Source organism: Ursus arctos, unplaced genomic scaffold (assembly GCF_023065955.2).
Source record: "Ursus arctos isolate Adak ecotype North America unplaced genomic scaffold, UrsArc2.0 scaffold_24, whole genome shotgun sequence".
NCBI lineage: Eukaryota > Metazoa > Chordata > Mammalia > Carnivora > Ursidae > Ursus > Ursus arctos.
In genome coordinates, this window is record NW_026622919.1 from 38,796,303 (window position 1) to 38,814,609 (window position 18,307).

Consider the following 18,307-nt stretch of genomic DNA (forward strand, 5'->3'; position numbering starts at 1 on the left):
TTGTCACCAATAAAAGTCTGCAAAAAACAAAGGAAGTCATAAACCCTGACCGCCATGCCTTAAGAAGACTTCACTGGTACTGTTAGGAGAATAAAAAGCTACAGATTGGGGAGAAATATTTGCACATCCCATGTCTGTCAAAGACAATGTATAAAGAAGAGGCGCCTGGGTGGCTCAGTCGTTAAGCGTCTCCCTTCAACTCAGGACGTGATCCCAGGGTCCTGGGATCGAGTTCCGCATCGGGCTCCCTGCTCAGCTGGGAGCCTGCTTCTTCCTCTCCCGCTCCCCCTGCTTGTGTTCCCTCTCTCGCTGGCTGTCTCTCTGTCAAATAAATAAATAAAATCTTAAAAAAAAAAAAAAGAATGTATAAAGAACTCTCAAAATTCAACAGTAAAGAAAAGAAACCATACAACTAAAAAATGAGGGGCACGTGGGTGGCTCAGTTGGTTAAGTGTCTAACTTTGGCTCAGGTCATGATCCCAGAGTCCTGGGATCGAGCCCCATGTCCAAGTCCTGGGATCGAGCCCCATGTCCGATTCCCTGCTCAGCGGCAAGTCTGCTCGTCCCCCTCCGTCTGCCCCTCTCCCTTCTTGTGTTCTGTCTCTCTCTCAAATAAATAAAATCTTTTTTTAAAAAGTGAATAAATTCTTTAAAAAATGAGACAGGGATACAAAGTCACTTCCCCAAAGACACAAGGCTGGCAGATAAGCATATGAAACAGTGTTCAGTGTCGCCAGCCACCAGGGAAATGCAAATGAAAACCACGGGGATACCACCACACACCTACTCCAGATGTTAACATGAAGAACACTGACAAGACCCAGTGCTGGTGAAGATGCAGGGTAACTGGAACTCTCTGCGTGGCTCTGTGGAGCCATGGAGAGTGCACTGGACTTCCGGGCAGAGCCCCTGGAACTCTAGGCCATTGCCAGTGGGGATGTGAAATGGTCCAGCATATGACCCAGCAGGATATGGAATATGGATATGGCTGCATGTACCAATAATTCCTTCCTTCTTACGGCGGAGTCCTAGTCTCTGGGATAAACAAACCACGGTACATCCATACACTGCACTACGACTCAGCAATAATAATTGTTAATACAGGGGCGCCTGGGTGGCACAGCGGTTAAGCGTCTGCCTTCAGCTCAGGGCGTGATCCCGGCGTTATGGGATCGAGCCCCATGTCAGGCTCCTCCGCTATGAGCCTGCTTCTTCCTCTCCCACTCCCCCTGCTTGTGTTCCCTCTCTCGCTGGCTGTCTCTATCTCTGTCAAATAAATAAATAAAATCTTAAAAAAAAAAGAATTATTAAAAAAATAAATTAAAAAAAATAATTGTTAATACACGCAATGACTTGGATGACTCTCGAAGACATTATACTGAGTGAAAGAAGCCAGCTTCAAAAATTACATATTGAAGGATTCCATTGACAGGACATCCTCAAAAATGTCAGTCTGGACTGATGAAGAACAGAGCTGTGGTTGGCAGGGGGCAGTGGAAGGGTGTGGCCATGGGGAAGTAGCACCGGGAGTGTTTGAGGTGATGGAACCATTCTTTATTCGGATTGTGGTGGTAGTTACAGGAATCCATTTATGTATTCAAATTTACAGAACAGTACAAAAGAAGTCGACTTTAGTAGAGAACAATGTAAAAAATTTTAAAAAGGAGGCTTGTCACTCCTATTTTGAACTGTCTCTTATTTGGCACCCCAATGATTTTCATTGCCTTGGAGCAATGTAAGGTTTAAGGTGGGTAAGAGGTGTGGCTTGCTTTTCTGAACAGAAGAAGGATGTGTAAGAAGGGAGGGGTGGGAAGGAGAGCTGGTGTGCTGCCTCAGACACAGGCCCACAATTGCACGACTGCGGTGTTTGTGACTTACGCCACGGCCCCCCAGTTGGTCGCTCTACTTCCTTCCCACACTCTATGTTGCTGCATTGCTTTCCTAAGTTTCAAATCTGATCACGGACTTTGCTTCTTAAGGCCAAGTAGCTTTGCGATTGCCCGTTTACTTCTTTCTTCCTCTCTAGACCGAGCTCATGGGTAGTGAAAAAGGCAGATGAGTAAACTGACCCTTAATATACAACCCAGCAGGTGTTGAAACAGACATTTTCAAGGTGCTTAAGGGGCCAGAAGAGGAAGCACCCCCATCTCCATCTGGGGTGTCAGGAAGCCTCCGGAAAGACGCTCCAATAATGTTGCTTGTCCTCTGGGGGATCTGTAGGAAAACCCCATAAGCAGCAGAGACTCTATTAAACACCCTCCCAACGCGGTCAGACTCCACCAAAATGAAGAGCACACCAAATGTCGTTCTGCTCGTGACCTGAAGGACAAAGAGTCACGGAGCAGGGACCTCGGTGATCTATTTCTCTAACACTTCAGCCATTCCAGATTTCTTCCAGTTCCTCTTTCCCATCTAAGGGCCTTTGAACATCTTCCCTTAGACGAGTGTTTTCCTCACCGTCTTCCCAGTGACTAACCTGTAAATATCTCCAAGGTTTCAACTGCAACATCGTTTTCTGGAGAGGACGGAGCCCCCCCCGCCCCCCTCCCCCAGTGAGGGGAAACCCCGTGTTGCAGGCTCCCACGGCGGGCTGCACTTCCTTTTCTGAACACTCGGGGCATTGTCCCGCCCCATGGAAGAGTCGCCTTGCAGCAGCCTGTCATCTGTGACAGCAAGGACCATCTGGTTCCCGCCCTATTCCCAGGGCTTGGCACAGAGCCTGGCGCCTGGGAGAGGCTCAAAACTATGTGTTGCGTCCATGGAATTTCAGTAGTTAGTACACCTTCCTCATTTGAAAGAGAAAACCAAGGCACGCAGGTGGGAAAGTGAGGTTTCTGACCATTTCAAGTCGGCGGCAAGGCCGGAGCTGGCTCGCACCCTGGAGAGCTCTCTGCCCTGGGGTCCAGGGCACTGGCCTCCTTGGCTTGCTTCTTTGCTTCCGAATAGGACGATAATCAATCCGGACCCTGGTTCTTGTTTTTGTGTGTGTGTTCTCTGGGTTTTCATTTCTTCCAAAATGTGCACAAAGACGAGACTTTCCCAGGAACGGTTTTGATTCATGTAGAAAACACACTGCTTTTGAAGAGTTCTTTAAAAATTTCCCCCAGCTTCCAAGTGTTTAATTTGGACACGTTTGTGTCGCTAGAAAATTTGCACCAATAGGACAACAAAGACCCATCTATACTTCATCTAGATTCCTCAGTTGCTAACATTTTGCACAGAGGCTCGCTTTCTCTCTCTCTCCCCCTGTGTGTGTGTGTGTGTGTGTGTGTGTGTGTACTTCCTGTCTTCCATATACACACACACACACTATAGATATGTATATACTCTCTCTATACATGTACACACTTATTCTTTGTTGACCCATTTAAGAGTCAGTCATAGACTAAAAATTATGACATTTTACCCCTGAACACCAGCACATATCCACCAAGAACAAGGCAATCTCCTACACAAATACAACATAATTATCAGTCTCACAACACGATTAGCTAACATACATCCATATCCAAACCTCCCCAGGTATCTCAATTATGTCCTTTATAGCTGCTTTTTAAAAATCCAGGATGCAGGGGGCGCCTGGCGGGCTCAGTCGGTGGAGCGTGCGACTCTTGATCTCAGGGTCGTGAGTTTGAGCCCCACGTTGGGTGCAGAAATTACTCAAAATTAAAATCTTAAAAAAAAAAAGCATAAAAATCCAGGATCCAATCAAGAATTGTGAATTGTGTTTTGCTGCCTCCTTAGTCTTCTTTGATCTAGAACAGCTTCCTCACTACTTTATCCTTCACGATACTGACACTTTGGAAGAGTCCAGGCCAGCTGTTTTATAGAATGTACCTCACCTGGATTTGTCGGATGACTTCCTCATGGTTAGTGCCAGAATCAACTTGTTTTCTCTTTGAGCAAACATGCCACTTGCATGACACGGTGGGTGGCTCGTCATGGCAGTGCCTTCATTTCAGAGGTCCGGGGCCTTGAGGACATGGTCTGACCCCTAAGACACCCTGGGGCTGGGCAGTGGGAATGCCCAGGGAGCCAGCAGGTAAAGGCCAAAGCTTCAGTCTTGGCAGAATTCATGGGCCAGCCATGGCTGCTGACGGTGGGGCACTCCTGTGGGGCAACCAAGGCCGAGGTGAGAACTTGTCCTTCCTACCACGAGCTCTGGGTGACCAGTGGCCAGCTCCTCAGCCAGTGGTCACCTGCTGCTGTGGCCCCTCTCCGATGATTCAGCTGCCAGGGGAGCAAGAAGAGAGCTGAGGTGATAACCGTGCCAGTGTAGTCCTACTGGAGAGAAGGGACAGCAAGGGGACAGGGGCACAATGACAGAGAACCAGAATTAAAAAACCAACCAATGGGGGGAGAGACAGAGGGGACACACACCAGAGTAGAGAGTGAGACACAAAGAAACAGAGAGTCAGACACGCAGGCCTGCAGGGAAGAGAAAGCACCAGCTGATGGGCTCCCTAACAACTTCCAAGTCTGTTCCTCAGGCTCTTTGGCTTTAAAATTTTGGAAAGTGAAAACAGTGTGGGTTTATACTGGCCTGACTCAAAGGGCACAAGAGTTTCTCCTAAGGGGCCGTGTGGGGTCATCTCCTTGGTCTGTCCTTTTTCCAACACAGACCTTCTTCCTGGTGCCCCCAAACCAGGCCCTTGGACAGAAGTTTTCTGCTCCAGCTCAGAATATCTTCCCATTTTTAACAGGGCTCTCAGCAGACAGAAACCTACTTGTACACATCTGGGGTGAAGGGGAGGAGCAGGAGAGAAGCAGTCAGAAGGGAGGACGCAGAGAAGAGAAGGGCACCGAAAATAGCCTTCCCTCGGTGAGTGGAGAGGAACCCACGACCCCAGGAGTTGCCCAGTGCGAGTGACCGTAGCTAATAATAACAGGCCAGGGTTTCTCACGCGGAGAGGGACTGGTGGGGGGTGGGTAGCTAACGGAGTAGAGCCCCCCACAGAAGAACTGTGCACAGACAGAGAGGGCTTCCTGGCAACAATGTGCACCGTCTGTACTTTTCTTTGGCAGGAAGAGAAGAAAATGCTAAAAGCACAGTCAGGAGTCATGACCTCGGTTCCAGGGCTCCCAGCTGAACCCTGCGAGGCCCCTTGCTGCCTTCTGCCCTTGGCCGAAAGAACAAAGCCCAGGCTGCCCATCTTACGGAGGACGTTGAGGGGTGTCAAGGGGCGGGAGAGGACATCCTGGAAACTCTCCAGCCATTCCCGCTGCTCCTTCTCGCTGGGGCAGGTGAAGACGAATCTCCGCTCAGGTGTGACGATGGTGAGGCCGGCTTTCCAGCGGTTCCCTCGGATGCCCTTGGGCAGGTCTTCAGACACTCCGTACCCCTGCTCCTTGCTCCCAAGAAAAACCTGGCCCTGTTCAAAGGCATCCTGAAGGTAGAGGACACCTGGTCATTGGAGGCCACACCTGGGGCAGACCGGCACCTGCAGCCCGGACATCCCCCCAAGCTTCATTTTAGAAAGAGGTGTCTTATGTGTGTAGTGAGGGTCTCTGCTGGAGATCTCTGCTTGGTGGGACCCAGAGTTTGAAAGGCTATAAAACCATAAAAGAAATCACACATGTGATCTGTTAAAATGATGCTTACTTAACATTTATGGACAGCTTACTACGCACCAAGAATTCAAGTGCTTGACCTTAAGTAACTCATGTAATCCTCATGGCAACCTCTGAGGAAGGCACTGTTGTAAGCCTATTTTCCAGAGGCGGAAACTGAGGCACAGAGAGTTAAGTGCTCTGCCCAAGGTGTACCACTAAGTGGCAGCACCGCAAGTTCTAAAGCCCACAGTCCTAACCACTAGGCCCCTGTGAGAAGTGAGCCCTGGAGCCGGAGGACCAGCAGCAACCTGTCTAACCACACTGGCAGCATTTCGGATACACAGAGGACGTCCTGAAGGTGGACGAGATAAGCTCTATGCACAGGAGATGACTTAGAGACGAGCAAAGGGGGAGGTGTGTTCCTCGCCAGGTTTCTCCCGCCCTGCCAATTCCCCACGCCCCCGCCCCCCAGCACGGACCCCACCTCTGTCTGGGGGTGCACTGGAGAGGGGCCGGCAGTGGCTCTTACCAGCGGGTTCTTGTAATAGAGCAGCCTCCGCTCCTGGGGATCCAGGGCAAACCACCTTTTCTTGAAAGGTTCTCTCTGCTGCAAAAGAGGGAAGCTCATAGGAGGGTCAGCCAAGCGGGGGAGCCCAGAGGTCAAGAGCCAGTCTGGGCGCGGCCCTGGCCCCAGCGCGCCTCCCGGAGGCTCTGCCCCCCTCCTCGCCCCCTGCCGGCTGCACCCTGTGCCTCTGGACGCCTCTGTAGGTAGGAAGAGGGGCTCTTCTCTTTCTCAGGCTACTGACGAGAAGTCTCAGAAAAAGGAAGTGGGGGAAATGAGAAGCGGTGCTGACAGCGCTGGCCTGGGCGGAATTCTAACCGAGGTCAGGGGAAAGAAAGCCCCTGCCGAGAACCCCTGGGGAGTGGCTGTGCCATTGGCTGGTGAAGGCAGAAAATAAAATGGGCAAAGCTTCGACTCGTTTTTTTAAGCTGCCCAGAGGCTTTCTTTCACACTGATTGCCTAACACCTTTCCCTGCAGTCTTAACATCCATCCTGTCCATATAGGACACCTTAAAAAAAAAAAAACAGCATTGGATTGCTGCTACTTTCGGAGTTTTTTAAGGAGGTTACCTCTGCTTTCCTTTCTCGTTCTCCCTTCACCCCTTCCTCCCCTCATGACCACCAGGACCCTCTCCAGCCAGCCTTTTGACTTGGAGCCATGCCCCTCTCAGCATCAAGGCTGGGCTTCCCCTCGCCCCCAGACGCCCTCACAGCAGAAGCCACCACCCCTCCGGACCCTCCAAGGGAGACCCAAGAGCAGCCAGTCTTCCCTTCCTTCATAGATAAGTGGGAATGAGCAGCACTGGGAGTTGGGGCAGGCTTAGCAAAAGCAGGGCAGAGGCTGAGTTGGAGGGAGGGAGTGTGTGCGGGGAAGGGGGGGTGCCCATGTGTGTGTGTAGGTGTGCGTTCTCAGACCTCACTTAGACAGTCCTGGTAGGCCCCCAGCACAAAGCATGCAAGAGTTCTGGAAAGTGCAAAAGCTGTCGCCCCAAAGAGTGCCCTTTCAGCTATGCTTTCCCAGGAGTGGGGTCAGTTAGGTGGAGTTAAGAGGAAAGAAGAGGAAGGAAGCTGGGGCGCCTGGGGGGCTCAGTCAGTTAGGCATCTGCCTTTGGATCAGGTCATGATCCCGGGGTCCTGGGATTGAGCTGCTCAGCATGGTGTCTGCTTCCTCTTCTCGTTCTACTCCCCCTCCTCCCCTCTGCTCAAGCTCTCTCTCTCTCAAATAAATAAAATCTTTAAAGAAGAAGAAGGAGAAGGAGAAGGAGAAGAGGAAGAAGAGGAAGAAGAGGAAGAAGAGGAAGGAGGAGGAGGAGGAGGAGGAGGAGGAGGAGGAGGAGGAGAGGAAGAAGAAGAAGAAGGAGGAGGAGGAGGAGGAGGAGGAGGAGGGGGAGGAGGAGGAGGAGGAGGAGAGGAAGAAGAAGAAGAAGAAGGAGGAGGAGGAGGAGGAGGAGGAGGAGGAGGGGGAGGGGGAGGAGGAGGAGGAGGAGGAGGAGGAGGAGGAGGAGGAGGAGGAAGAGGAGGAGGAGGAGGAGGAGGAGGAAGCTGTTGAAGAAGGAGGATACCCAGAGCTGCCTGGGTGGCTCAGACTGTTAAGCGTCTGTCTGCCTTCAGCTCAGGTCATGATGCCAGGGTCCTGAGAGCAAGCCCTGCATCCGGGGTCTCTGGCCAGAGGGGAGCCTGCTTCTCCCTCTCCCTCTGCCTGCCTTTCTGCCTACTTGTGCTCTCTCTCTGTCAAATAAATAAATAAAATCTTAAAAAAAAAAAAAAAAAAAAGGAGGGTACTCAAGGATCAGGAGAAGCACCTGCAGCAATCCCAGACCACACACCAGCTCGCCAGTCTCCACTTGGTCTTTTGCTCCAGGAACTCACAAACATTGGGTTACTTCCCTTCCGTCCCACTTCCCACCGCCTGGATCCCCCACTCTCCCACTTCCCAAATTCTGCCCTATTGCCCACTGGCACCAGGGCCACGTAAGTCCCACAGAGAGTGGTGGGATGTACCTTTGGACCAGTCTTTTCCATGAAGCCTTGTTTGAGGTACTTCCTGGTGATGAGGGGCACGAGCTGGGGGAAGAGAGACATAACACTGACCCCCCCGACTCACACGCCAAGTGTTCAAAGCTCCCCACTGCACTTGGCTCCCCAGCAAAGGGGAAGTTTGGAATGGGGAAGGATGTGTGCTCATGGTTCACAGGGTTATATTTGGAATGTGGTATTGGATGCAACATTCACATTTCAACAGAGTCAGACGACAGCATCTCGGATGTTTGCAGAGCTTACCAGCAGAGCCAAATTGTGGTTTAAGGACTTAGTCTAAGGATTCCTTCAGCAACCCCAGGAGGTAGACAGAGGCAAGGCTCTGAGGAAACCCTGCTGGTGTCAGGGGGCATATTCTGAGGGTCTACCTGTGTCAGGCTCTGGGTGCAATTATCATCCGCCCTGTGAGGTGGACATTATTATCTTCATTGGACTTCTGAAGAAACCAGGCCCCAGAGAAGTGGCTGGCAATTTTCCCTAAACCGTGTTGCTGGAAGGATATAGCCGGCATTCACACGTAGGGCTGACAGACACTAGACGCTTCACTAGTGGTACTCTTCCCACTCCACCATGACGCTAACACGTAGACATGCCAGAGCCCTCAGAGCAGGCCCCTGGCTACGACCTGGCCGCTGCTGGGGTGTCGGACCCAGGCCCACAGGAAATGCTAGCAGAGTGGGCAAGCGGAGAAAGCTCTGGACTAGGAGCCGGGAGACCTGGATCCCAGTGGCAGCTCTGACCTCCACCAGCTGTATTACCGTGGTAAGACCTCATCCCTCTCTGGACTCATTTCCCTCTGCGTGATAAGGAGACTGGGTATGAGATCCCTGGGATCCCTTCCAGCTTGCCACCCTATACTCAGAGACGTTTCCAGGAATGAATGCTGGTGCTCTACGCTCTAGGGGGTCAAACTGGCAAGTCTAGAGCTTCCACCGTCAGCTCAGGCCTCTGACAGCAGAGGGGCTTGGTTCTCCGGAGCTCCAGGGCCCAGGGCAGGGGCAAAGGGGACGTGAAGTCTGGGAAGTCGAAAGGAAGAAAACTGTGAGCCGAATATGAAAATATAAACTCTACCACTCCCCTGTCCCCAAAATACATTCTGTAGGCCTTCATTCCTTCATTTGGAAGGAAGAGCCCTAAACTGCTTCAAACAGGAGTTTGAACCCGAGCCAGGGCCATGCCAGTCTCAGCCTAGGGAAGCAAGTGGAAGAAGGAAGATCACACGGATGGAGCGCTGCTCACTGTATCCTAGAGGCCGTGGCTCACTCAAGTCACAGCAGCCCTGGAAAGCACATGTTGTCCCCACAGTGACGGATGAGCACACTGAGGCTCAGAGCGGTGAGGCGACGTGCCCCAGGTAACGCTTCAGCTTCTCTGACTTCGGAGGCCACCCCTTTCTTGGCCTGGGACTATCCCCCACACTGGAACTCCCCGGGTGTCTAGCTCTGGATCCCTAACCTTGAGCCAGGTCCAGGTGGCTGCCCAGAACCTCAGGCCATCCCTAGCCACAGGGGGAGAAGAAAGGCAGCAGAGAGACGGGGGTGGGGAGGGGACCCACAGTGTGATGAGGGGAGGCAAGACACTGAGGAGTTGGCCAGAGACCAATGTCTTCTGCAGGGGTCAGCAAAGTTGGAGAGCTGGCCCAGCTGACTAAGCCTGGGAGTCCGTCCTCCGACCTCTCCAGTCAGCACTCAGCCCGCACAGCACCCTGCCCGCGGAGCGTGCATTCGCTCATGCTGGGTGCTGACTGGGCAGACCTGGAGGCTCGCGACACAGGCCTGGCTGGAGTCACGCCCAGAGAGTTGTCATCTCCATGCATTGCCAGGCCTGGAGTGGACACCTGTTCCCAAAACGTAGCTCCCTGCAAACCTTGGAATTAAGGAGCTTTCAGGCTTTCAAGGAGGGTCTAACAGTTTGGAATAAGAAAGTCCTGGGTTTTGGGGCGCCTGCGTGGCTCAGTCATTAAGCATCTGCCTTCGGCTTAGGGCGTGATCCCAGAGTCCTGGGATCAAGCCCCGCATGGGGCTCCTCCACTATGAGCCTGCTTCATCCTCTCCCACTCCCCCTGCTTGTGTTCCCTCTCTCGCTGGCTGTCTCTCTCTGTCAAATAAATAAATAAAATCTTAAAAAAAAAAAAAAAAGAAAGTCCTGGGTTTCATAGGGTGTTTCCGCCCCCATCATTTACAAAATCCTCCTAGAGCAGGGCCTAAAGCAGACCCCAGACCACAGCATCTCCGAGCTGGAAGGGACCCTGAAGATGACCCAGACCAACCGCCATGTTACAGATGTGGCAACAGATGCTCCGAGAAGCGATGTGACCTGCAGCGGTCAAGCAGTGAGTTAGCCACAGAGCTCGAGGCAGCAGCCTCTGCCCCACATGCCTGAGAGACGTAGATGGTGCCCCACATGTCTGAGGATAACCAAAATGAAGTTCTCGGGGTCACCCTTACCTTGGCCACAGAAGGCAGACTGCTCCTGTTACAACTGTAATGGAGAAGATCCCATTGTCTTCCCGAGACCAGAACACAAAAGGGCAAAGGGAGGACATTGGAGGGGGAAGAGCACCCTTCCTGGGACTCCGTTTCTCATCAGTAAAATGGGAATAATCACCCCACCTAACCGTCTGCTATAGGGGATTACTAGATAAAAGATAAAATGGGCTCAAAAGCACTTTGTAAGCAGTACGTTAGGGATCATTTGCACATTTCAGTGGAAGAAGGGTTCAGAAAGAGAGGCCCAAATCCTGAGCCCCCTGACACTGGGGATGGTGGCTATGCATCCCAAAGGGGACAGCCTGACCTACATTGTGGAGGCTCCTTGCTGTGTGTGAGGCCATAATCCCCCGAAGAAAGCCTTTGGTTTCTCTTTGAGGTACCCAACCCCAAATCTCAAGGTCTTGTCCACAAACAAAGCTAGTCCGGCCTCTGAGTATTTTTGAGGTCAGCAGACAAGGAGAGGAGGTGGCAGGGAGGAGACTCAGAAGTTGGGGTCCAGAGGGCACCTGGGTGGCTCAGTCGGTTCAGCATCTGATTCTTGGTTTCTGCTCACGTCATGATCTCAGGGTCGTGAGATCAAGCCCCGCATCAGGCTCTGCACTCAGTGGGGAGTCTGCTTCTCTCTCCTTCTCCCCCTCCCTCTGCTCACACTCTCTCTCCCCTCAAATAAATAAATAAATCTTAAAAAAAAAAAAAAAGGAAGTTGGGGTCCACATTTAGCTCACCTCAGACTCTGGGAGCTCAGGAAAGGCTGTTTTTAGGTATTGCAGACGGGCTGCACGGAGGGCATTGAACCAGTCCACTATCTCCTGTGGAGAAAAATGAGAAGGACAAACAGACAGCCTGTGAGATGGGGTCGTGGGGGAGCTGAGTTTGGTGGTAGGAAGCTGGCTGGGTCTTTAGGTTTAGCACCTGCACATTCCCCACCCCAGATCTGCTCAGGGGCCTGTGTGCTGATCACAGGCTTCTGGGAGGACAATGCCAGAGCCTGGGGGGCTCACCCGAGCAGGTGGGAAGCCAATGACAGAGAGACGTCCAGAGCCCCGGAGAAAAGACCAAGGTGAAGTGCGCTAGAGTTAGGTAATGGCCTTGGGCCGTGCTTGGCCCTTCCCAAAGTGTGTAAGAATCACCCGAGCATCTCTCTAAAATGCAGATTCGGATCCAGTGGGTTTGAGGTAGGTAGGGCCTGAGATCCTGCATTCCTCACAAGCTCTCTGGTGATGCGATGCTGGTCCGTGGGACACAATTGGAAGAGCAAGTGTCCTCAGATGTCAAAGACTGGCTCTCAAGGAGGGGCGAGCGCACCTGCGGATTCTCCTGCAATGGGAATGCCCATCACCTGGAGTGCAAGTTGGGCCAGAGCTGGCTTGGACTTGCTCGTGTCATTCCGGGGGAGCGCATCCTCGGCAGTGTGGGCCACCGCTATCCCTGGCGAGCCACTGGTCTGGCTGGCTCTGCCTTGGCTCCTCTGCTCTGCAATGGGGCCTCCCCACAGCAGCCAGAGTGATCTTTTTTTTTTCCCCAGAGCGATTTTCTTTTTCTTTCCTTTTTTTTTTTTTTTTTAAGATCTTATTTATTTATTTGACACAGAGAGAGACAGCCAGCGAGAGAGGGAACACAGGCAGGGGGAATGGGAGAGGAAGAAGCAGGCTCCCAGCAGAGGAGCCCGATGCGGGGCTCGATCCCAGGACCCTGGGATCACGCCCTGAGCCAAAGGCAGACGCTTAACAACTGCGCCACCCAGGCGCCCCCAGAGTGATTTTCTAATTAAAAATCTGAGTCTAGGGGCGCCTGGGTGGCACAGCGGTTAAGCGTCTGCCTTCGGCTCAGGGCATGATCCCAGCGTTATGGGATCGAGCCCCACATCAGGCTCTTCTGCTATGAGCCTGCTTCTTCCTCTCCCACTCCCCCTGCTTGTGTTCCCTCTCTTGCTGGCTGTCTCTATCTCTGTCGAATAAATAAATAAAATCTTAAAAAAAAAAATCTGAGTCTAGCTCAGAGTCCTCTCTGCTACCCTCAGGTGAAAAGTCTACGTTCTCTAGTATGACTACTTCGCCCTCTGAGCTCTCTCCATACAAAAGCATTTGCATGTCTGCCTTCAGCTCAGGTTATGATCCCAGGGCCCTGGTATCGAGCCCTGCATCGGGCTCCCTGCTCAGCAGAAAGCCTGCTTCTCCCTCTCCCTCTGCTCATGCTCTCTCTCTCTCTCTCTCAAAATAAATAAATAAAATCTTTAAAAACAAAACAAAACAAAACAAAAACCAAAAACATTTGCAATCCTCCCAATACATGTCACTCTGCCTCACCCACCTCTCTTCCCTCATCCCACACATAGATTTGCCTAGCACATTCTACTTGTCCTGAAGTTTGGTTTAGTTGTAGTGGATTTTTGCTCAGCCCAAGCCCTGCTTCTACAAGAACCGCCCCAGCCATGCTCACACACTTACGGCTCACCCACAACTGCAGCCACACTTGCTGTTAGGACCCTCCCCTTCTTGGCCGCAGCAACTAGGTCAGGGCTGGGCCAGTGCGGAGGCTAGACTGGGCTTATCAGGCCCTTTCTCCCAAGAATTTGGAACTGGGAGGCTGAAAGATTTGTTCAAATAGCCGCACTGCTGCACCCTGATGTTTGAGAACTTCATTTGAATATGGTTTCCCAGGAAGGCAACATGATGACCCTTTTTCTCTCACCAGCCAAGCCAGCTGGCCTCGTATTCCAGAGTGGTGAGCTCTCTTGTCCTGGGCATTAATAATCTTTTCAGGTCCCAGGCACGGAAGGAGTGGGCCCATCCCAGGAAAGACTCACCCAGACGTTCACTTTGGTCACTAACTGGCGACCCTGGGGCCAAATCCAACCTGCATACAGGTTTGTTCGTTTCCTGAAGTTTTGTTTGTTTCAATCATCTGGACAGGTTTTCCTGCTTTTATAGCCTTACAGCTGTCCATTTCATTCATTCATTCATTCATTCATTCATTCATTTGACAGAGCAAGAAAGCACAAGCAGGGGGAGCTGCAGGTAGAAGCAGAGGCAGAGGGAGAAGCAGACTCCCTGCTGAGCAGAGAGGCCGATGTGGGGCTCGATCCCAGGACCTTGGGGTCATGACTGGGGTGAAGGCAGACACTGAACCAACTGAATCAGCCAGGCACCCCTTGTTCGCTTCACTTTCAAGTGAGCTACCTGGCTCCTGCAGGCCTGAGTTTGCCGCCCTCATTTCTCTAACAGAGAAGCTGGGGCACTGAGGGAAAGAGAAGGGCCAGACGCAGGTCGTCAGGTGCTCCGCAGCTGGATGAATGGGAGGAGCCGGGTCCCGTAAGTAGCAGAGACCTTGGGCACCTCAGCGAAAGCCCTCCTATAGCGACAGGCACGGGGGGGGGGGGCACCGGTATCCACTGGGGACATGGGGCATCAGTAGACAGCCCACCATGGACCAAGAACCAGGGCTCTCCTCCACGTTTCCCAGTCCCAAATTTCTGGTAAGACCAAGTGAGGAAGTCAAGAAGGATGACTGATATTAGATTTCTTGCCACTTTGGAGAGTGGGGGGTCCTTGAATTTAGAGAAATAAATAAGTACGACATTTACTTGCACCTCTGGTGCTATGGAACAATGTGTTCCTGTTAGCGCTCTCTCTCTCTCTCTCTCTCTCTCTCTCACACACACACACACACACCACAGTTCCTGACTCTAATCTCTCAGGAGGCCCAGTCATATTTGTTGCTCTTTAAAAAAACAAAAAACCAAAAAAACCACTCCTGTATATTTCCCATTCGTGTCCCTTTAAGCTGGTTGGTGTGTCCTCTTTTTCAACACACGCACATAATTTTTAAATAGAAACTCTTTCCTCTGGCTGCCCCCTGCCCTGCCTAGACTAGGCACTTACATGTCTCCTGTGTGTCCCCAGCATGACGGACACCCCATCTACTTCCCCATCTGACTCCCTCCCCAGACTGTGAGAGCCTTGAGCCCCCCCCCCCACCCCATGGCAGTGCCCCATTCACTACCACACTCTCTAGAACCTCGGGCAGTGCTTTGCACATTGCAGAGGCTCAAAAAGGATGAACTGAACGAGTGAATGAGTGGGGTGCCTGGGTGGCTCCATCGATTAAGTGTCTGACTTCAGCTCAGGTCATGATCTCAGAGTCCTGGGATCCAGCCCATGGCAGGCTCTGCACTCCACAAAGTCTGCTTATCCTCTGCCCCTCCCCCTGCTCTCACGATCTCTTTCAAATAAATAAAATCTTAAAAAAAAAAAAAAAGTGAATGAGTCAGTGATACAGATGTAAAATTGCCCATAAGATTTTACCCTTTACAACTGCTACAATCCTGAGCAAATAATTAGCAGAGGTTTTTTTGTTTTGTTTTTTAAAGATTTTATTTATTTGTTTGAGAGAGAGAGCGAAAGAGCACAAGCCAGGGAGAGAGATGTGGGACTCAATCCCAGGACTCTGGGATCACAACCTGAGCCAAAGGCAGACACTTAACTGACTGAGCCACCCAGGCGCCTCTCATTAGCAGAGGTTAATGTCTGAAACGCACTTCACTGTAGTGAAATTCTTTCACATTCATGGTTCATGGGCATTCACCCTCAAAACCCCTCTGGCGGTGGGTGTTCAGTGGGTACTCTAATCCCTAAACAAGCAGATGGAGGATGGGAAGGGACTTGGCCCAGTAACACAGCCCAGAGTGGCAGAACCAGGGCTCCAGTTTATACCCTATTCTTCAGACCCCACCGCCAGGAACTCTGCCCAGACTCTGCCAGCATCCCAGTGCTGGGCCCCTTGGGAAGATCTCGTCCCCGTCTGGGGCTCCTGGCTCCTGCTGCCAAGGATTCTCCCTCCAGCAGAGGCACATGGGTGGGGGTAAAATGATTGTAGGACTCAGGAACCATAGTCTGGGTGACGCTGAGCAAGTTACATAACATGCCCATGGCTCGGGAACATGGGGTTAAAACACCTCCAGGACTGTTTTGAGGATTAAGAAATGATGTATAGCAGGGTGCCTGGATGGCTCAGTGTGGAGTCTGCTCGTCCCTCCCCCTCCCCCTCAGCTCCTCCCCAACTCGTGCTCTCTCTCAAATAAATAAATAAATAAATAAATAAATAAATAAAATCTTTTTAAAAAATAATGTCTAGTGATTGCCAAGAATAGTGCCTGGCACAGAATTACTAGGCACTCAAAAATGTCTACCCTCACCTCTATGCCTCTCCACCTCGTCTTGGCATCTGTGTCCCTTGCTCAGTCAGTAGACTGCTCATTCCGCCCTAGCTTACTCTCTTGGACCTCTGTTACTGGCCTCCTCTTCGCCAGCAGAGCTGATTTCTTAAACTTTAATGTGCTTAAGGATCACCTGGAGCTCCTGTGAAAATGCAGTTTCTAATTCAGCAGGTTCAGGTGGGCCTGAGACCGTGCTTCTAACAAGCTTCCAGGTGATGCTAACGCAGGTGGTTTAGGACCCCATGGGGAGAAGCCAGGCCCTAGGGTTGAGGGTTGCCGGATCTTTCATCCATCCCTGCTCCCTCATGCAGAATCTCTGCCCTACCTGGATTTGTCACCTCCGGGCATAGCCCCTCCTGCGAACTGGACTCCCCTTAGTGGCTGTGCACTGTCCAGACACACCCATGGTGCCTGCCAGGTTTTTCTCCCTGATCTCACTCCTCATTGCTCGTACGGCTCTCTCGGGCCAGAAAGGGACAAGAGATGAGGCCAACAGCAGCAGCAAACCTCAAGCGGCAGCGGAACCAGGGAGCTGGCAAGGCAGGCCTGCGGAGTCCTGGGGTGCGGGCTGGGGGCCGAGGCGGCAACGCCGGTCATCTCACCTTCCCACTCTCGTGGTACACGAACAGGTTCCTGACGTGGCCCTCTCTCCTGTAGGTGATCTGCAGCCCGTGGGGGTTCCCTATCTTCTCTGTCTCGAAGGTGGCGTTCAAGTCCTTGATGCTGATGACAGCTTTGGGGCCTTTACCCTGAAAGAGAGGACGCGGGTGACTTCTCACCACCTTCACTCAGGCCTTAATACAAACGGATAACCAATTTGTAATTTTCCATGGCTTTTAAATGTTCCTGCTCTAATATCGAGATGTACTGAGGTTCTACTGCTCTCCTGGGTTTTGGCCGTCCCGCCATGCCCACTTGATCAGATTGGCTTCTCGGAGCAGGCAGGGGGCTTGGAAAGGCCTGAACTTAGGACTTCTCAAAGCTTTTAGCCACAGAACTTTTTCGGAAGCGAATCATCTATGGAAGCCAAACAAATAAAATAAAACAGATTAATAGATAAAAGCAGGTACGGGGGCCTTGGGGAGCTCCCTTCCACTCTCTACTGTGTCGGCAGGGGTCTGGAGCACAGGCTAAGCACTAACAGATACTAAGCAAGGAAGGGGGAAGAGTGTTTTCCTTTGTAATCGATAAGAGAGAAAAATGGTACAAACACTCCAGACCTGGGGCAGCCATTAACCACATGTAAGCTACTTAAATTAAAATTTAATAAAAATGAAACGTCAGTTCCTTGGGACACACCTGACTGGCTCAGTCAGTAGAGCATGCAACTCTTAATCTCAGGATCATGAGTTCAAGCCCCACAGTGGGCACGGAGTTTAGTTTAAAAAAAAATTATAGAAAAATAAAAAAGAAAACTTCAGTTCCTTATGCTTAGCCCCATTTCAAGGGCTCAAGTCACCACTTGGGGCTAGGGTATCGGACAGGGCAGACATAGAACATTTCCACCACTGAACGAAGTTCTACTCGATAGTCTTTTCTACAGGGAAATTTGGTCATATTTATTAAAATGTTGAGTATTTTGCCTTGACTCACAGTTTCACATCTGCAAATCTATGCCAAGGAAGTGGCTGCATCACTGTGCAAACACATATGTCAAAAGATGTTTGGGGGCGCCTGGGTGGCACAGCGGTTAAGCGTCTGCCTTCGGCTCAGGGCGTGATCCCAGCGTTGTGGGATCGAGCCCCACATCAGGCTCCTCCTCTGGGAGCCTGCTTCTTCCTCTCCCACTCCCCCTGCTTGTGTTCCCTCTCTTGCTGGCTGTCTCTATCTCTGACAAATAAATAAATAAAATCTTAAAAATAAATAAAAATAAAAACATAAAAAAAGAATATCTAATTTTGTCAATATTCTAACTTTTCCTAAAAGAAATATGATTTCACTAATAAAGGTAAAATCCTTTTCACAACTATTCATTCTATCTCATTCTCCTGTCTTCCCCCAGGCAATCACTGCCTTGAGTCTGATATTTATTCTTCTAGCTCATTTTTTATACTTTTACACAATATACATATCTATGAACAATATATAGTATTGATTTCTGTGGTTTTCTTTACACAAATGGTATCATACTCTACGCATCATTCTAGATCTTGCTTTTGTCACTCAACATTGTATTTGTGAGTTCTGTTCGTGTTGAGATATACCAACCTAGTTGGCTCTTGAGAATGACCATACCAAAGTTATCAGTCTATTCTCCTGTTCACAGACATTGAGATTATTTCTGATTTTTTGCCATCAGAAGTGATGCTGCGGTCAGCCTGTGTCCCTGGTACACATATGTGAGCATTTCTCCAGGTCTACATATTTAGGAATGGAATTCTAGATCACAGGGATATACATCTTCGATGAACTGGAAACGGCCAAATTATTCTGCTGAATGGCTCTCCA

General features: G+C 51.0%; 1 protein-coding gene across 7 annotated transcripts in view; it reads right to left on the bottom strand.

Annotated features, from left to right (window-relative positions):
* Nucleotides 1-1,532: 1,532 nt before the first annotated feature.
* Nucleotides 1,533-18,307, bottom strand: part of ADAP2 (ArfGAP with dual PH domains 2) — a 30,672-nt gene continuing 13,897 nt past the window's right edge. For 3 of the 7 annotated variants that reach the window (XM_026517648.4, XM_057318099.1, XM_048212220.2), the window contains 5 exons: nucleotides 16,462-16,608; nucleotides 11,370-11,453; nucleotides 8,117-8,179; nucleotides 6,083-6,160; nucleotides 1,533-5,387 (listed from right to left, as the gene is read on the bottom strand). In XM_026517648.4, the coding sequence (XP_026373433.1) occupies nucleotides 4,464-5,387; nucleotides 6,083-6,160; nucleotides 8,117-8,179; nucleotides 11,370-11,453; nucleotides 16,462-16,608 (1,296 nt within the window). In that variant the 3' untranslated portion in view covers nucleotides 1,533-4,463. The other 4 variants (XM_026517651.4, XM_026517652.4, XM_026517650.4 and 1 more) reach the window with 4 other exon arrangements.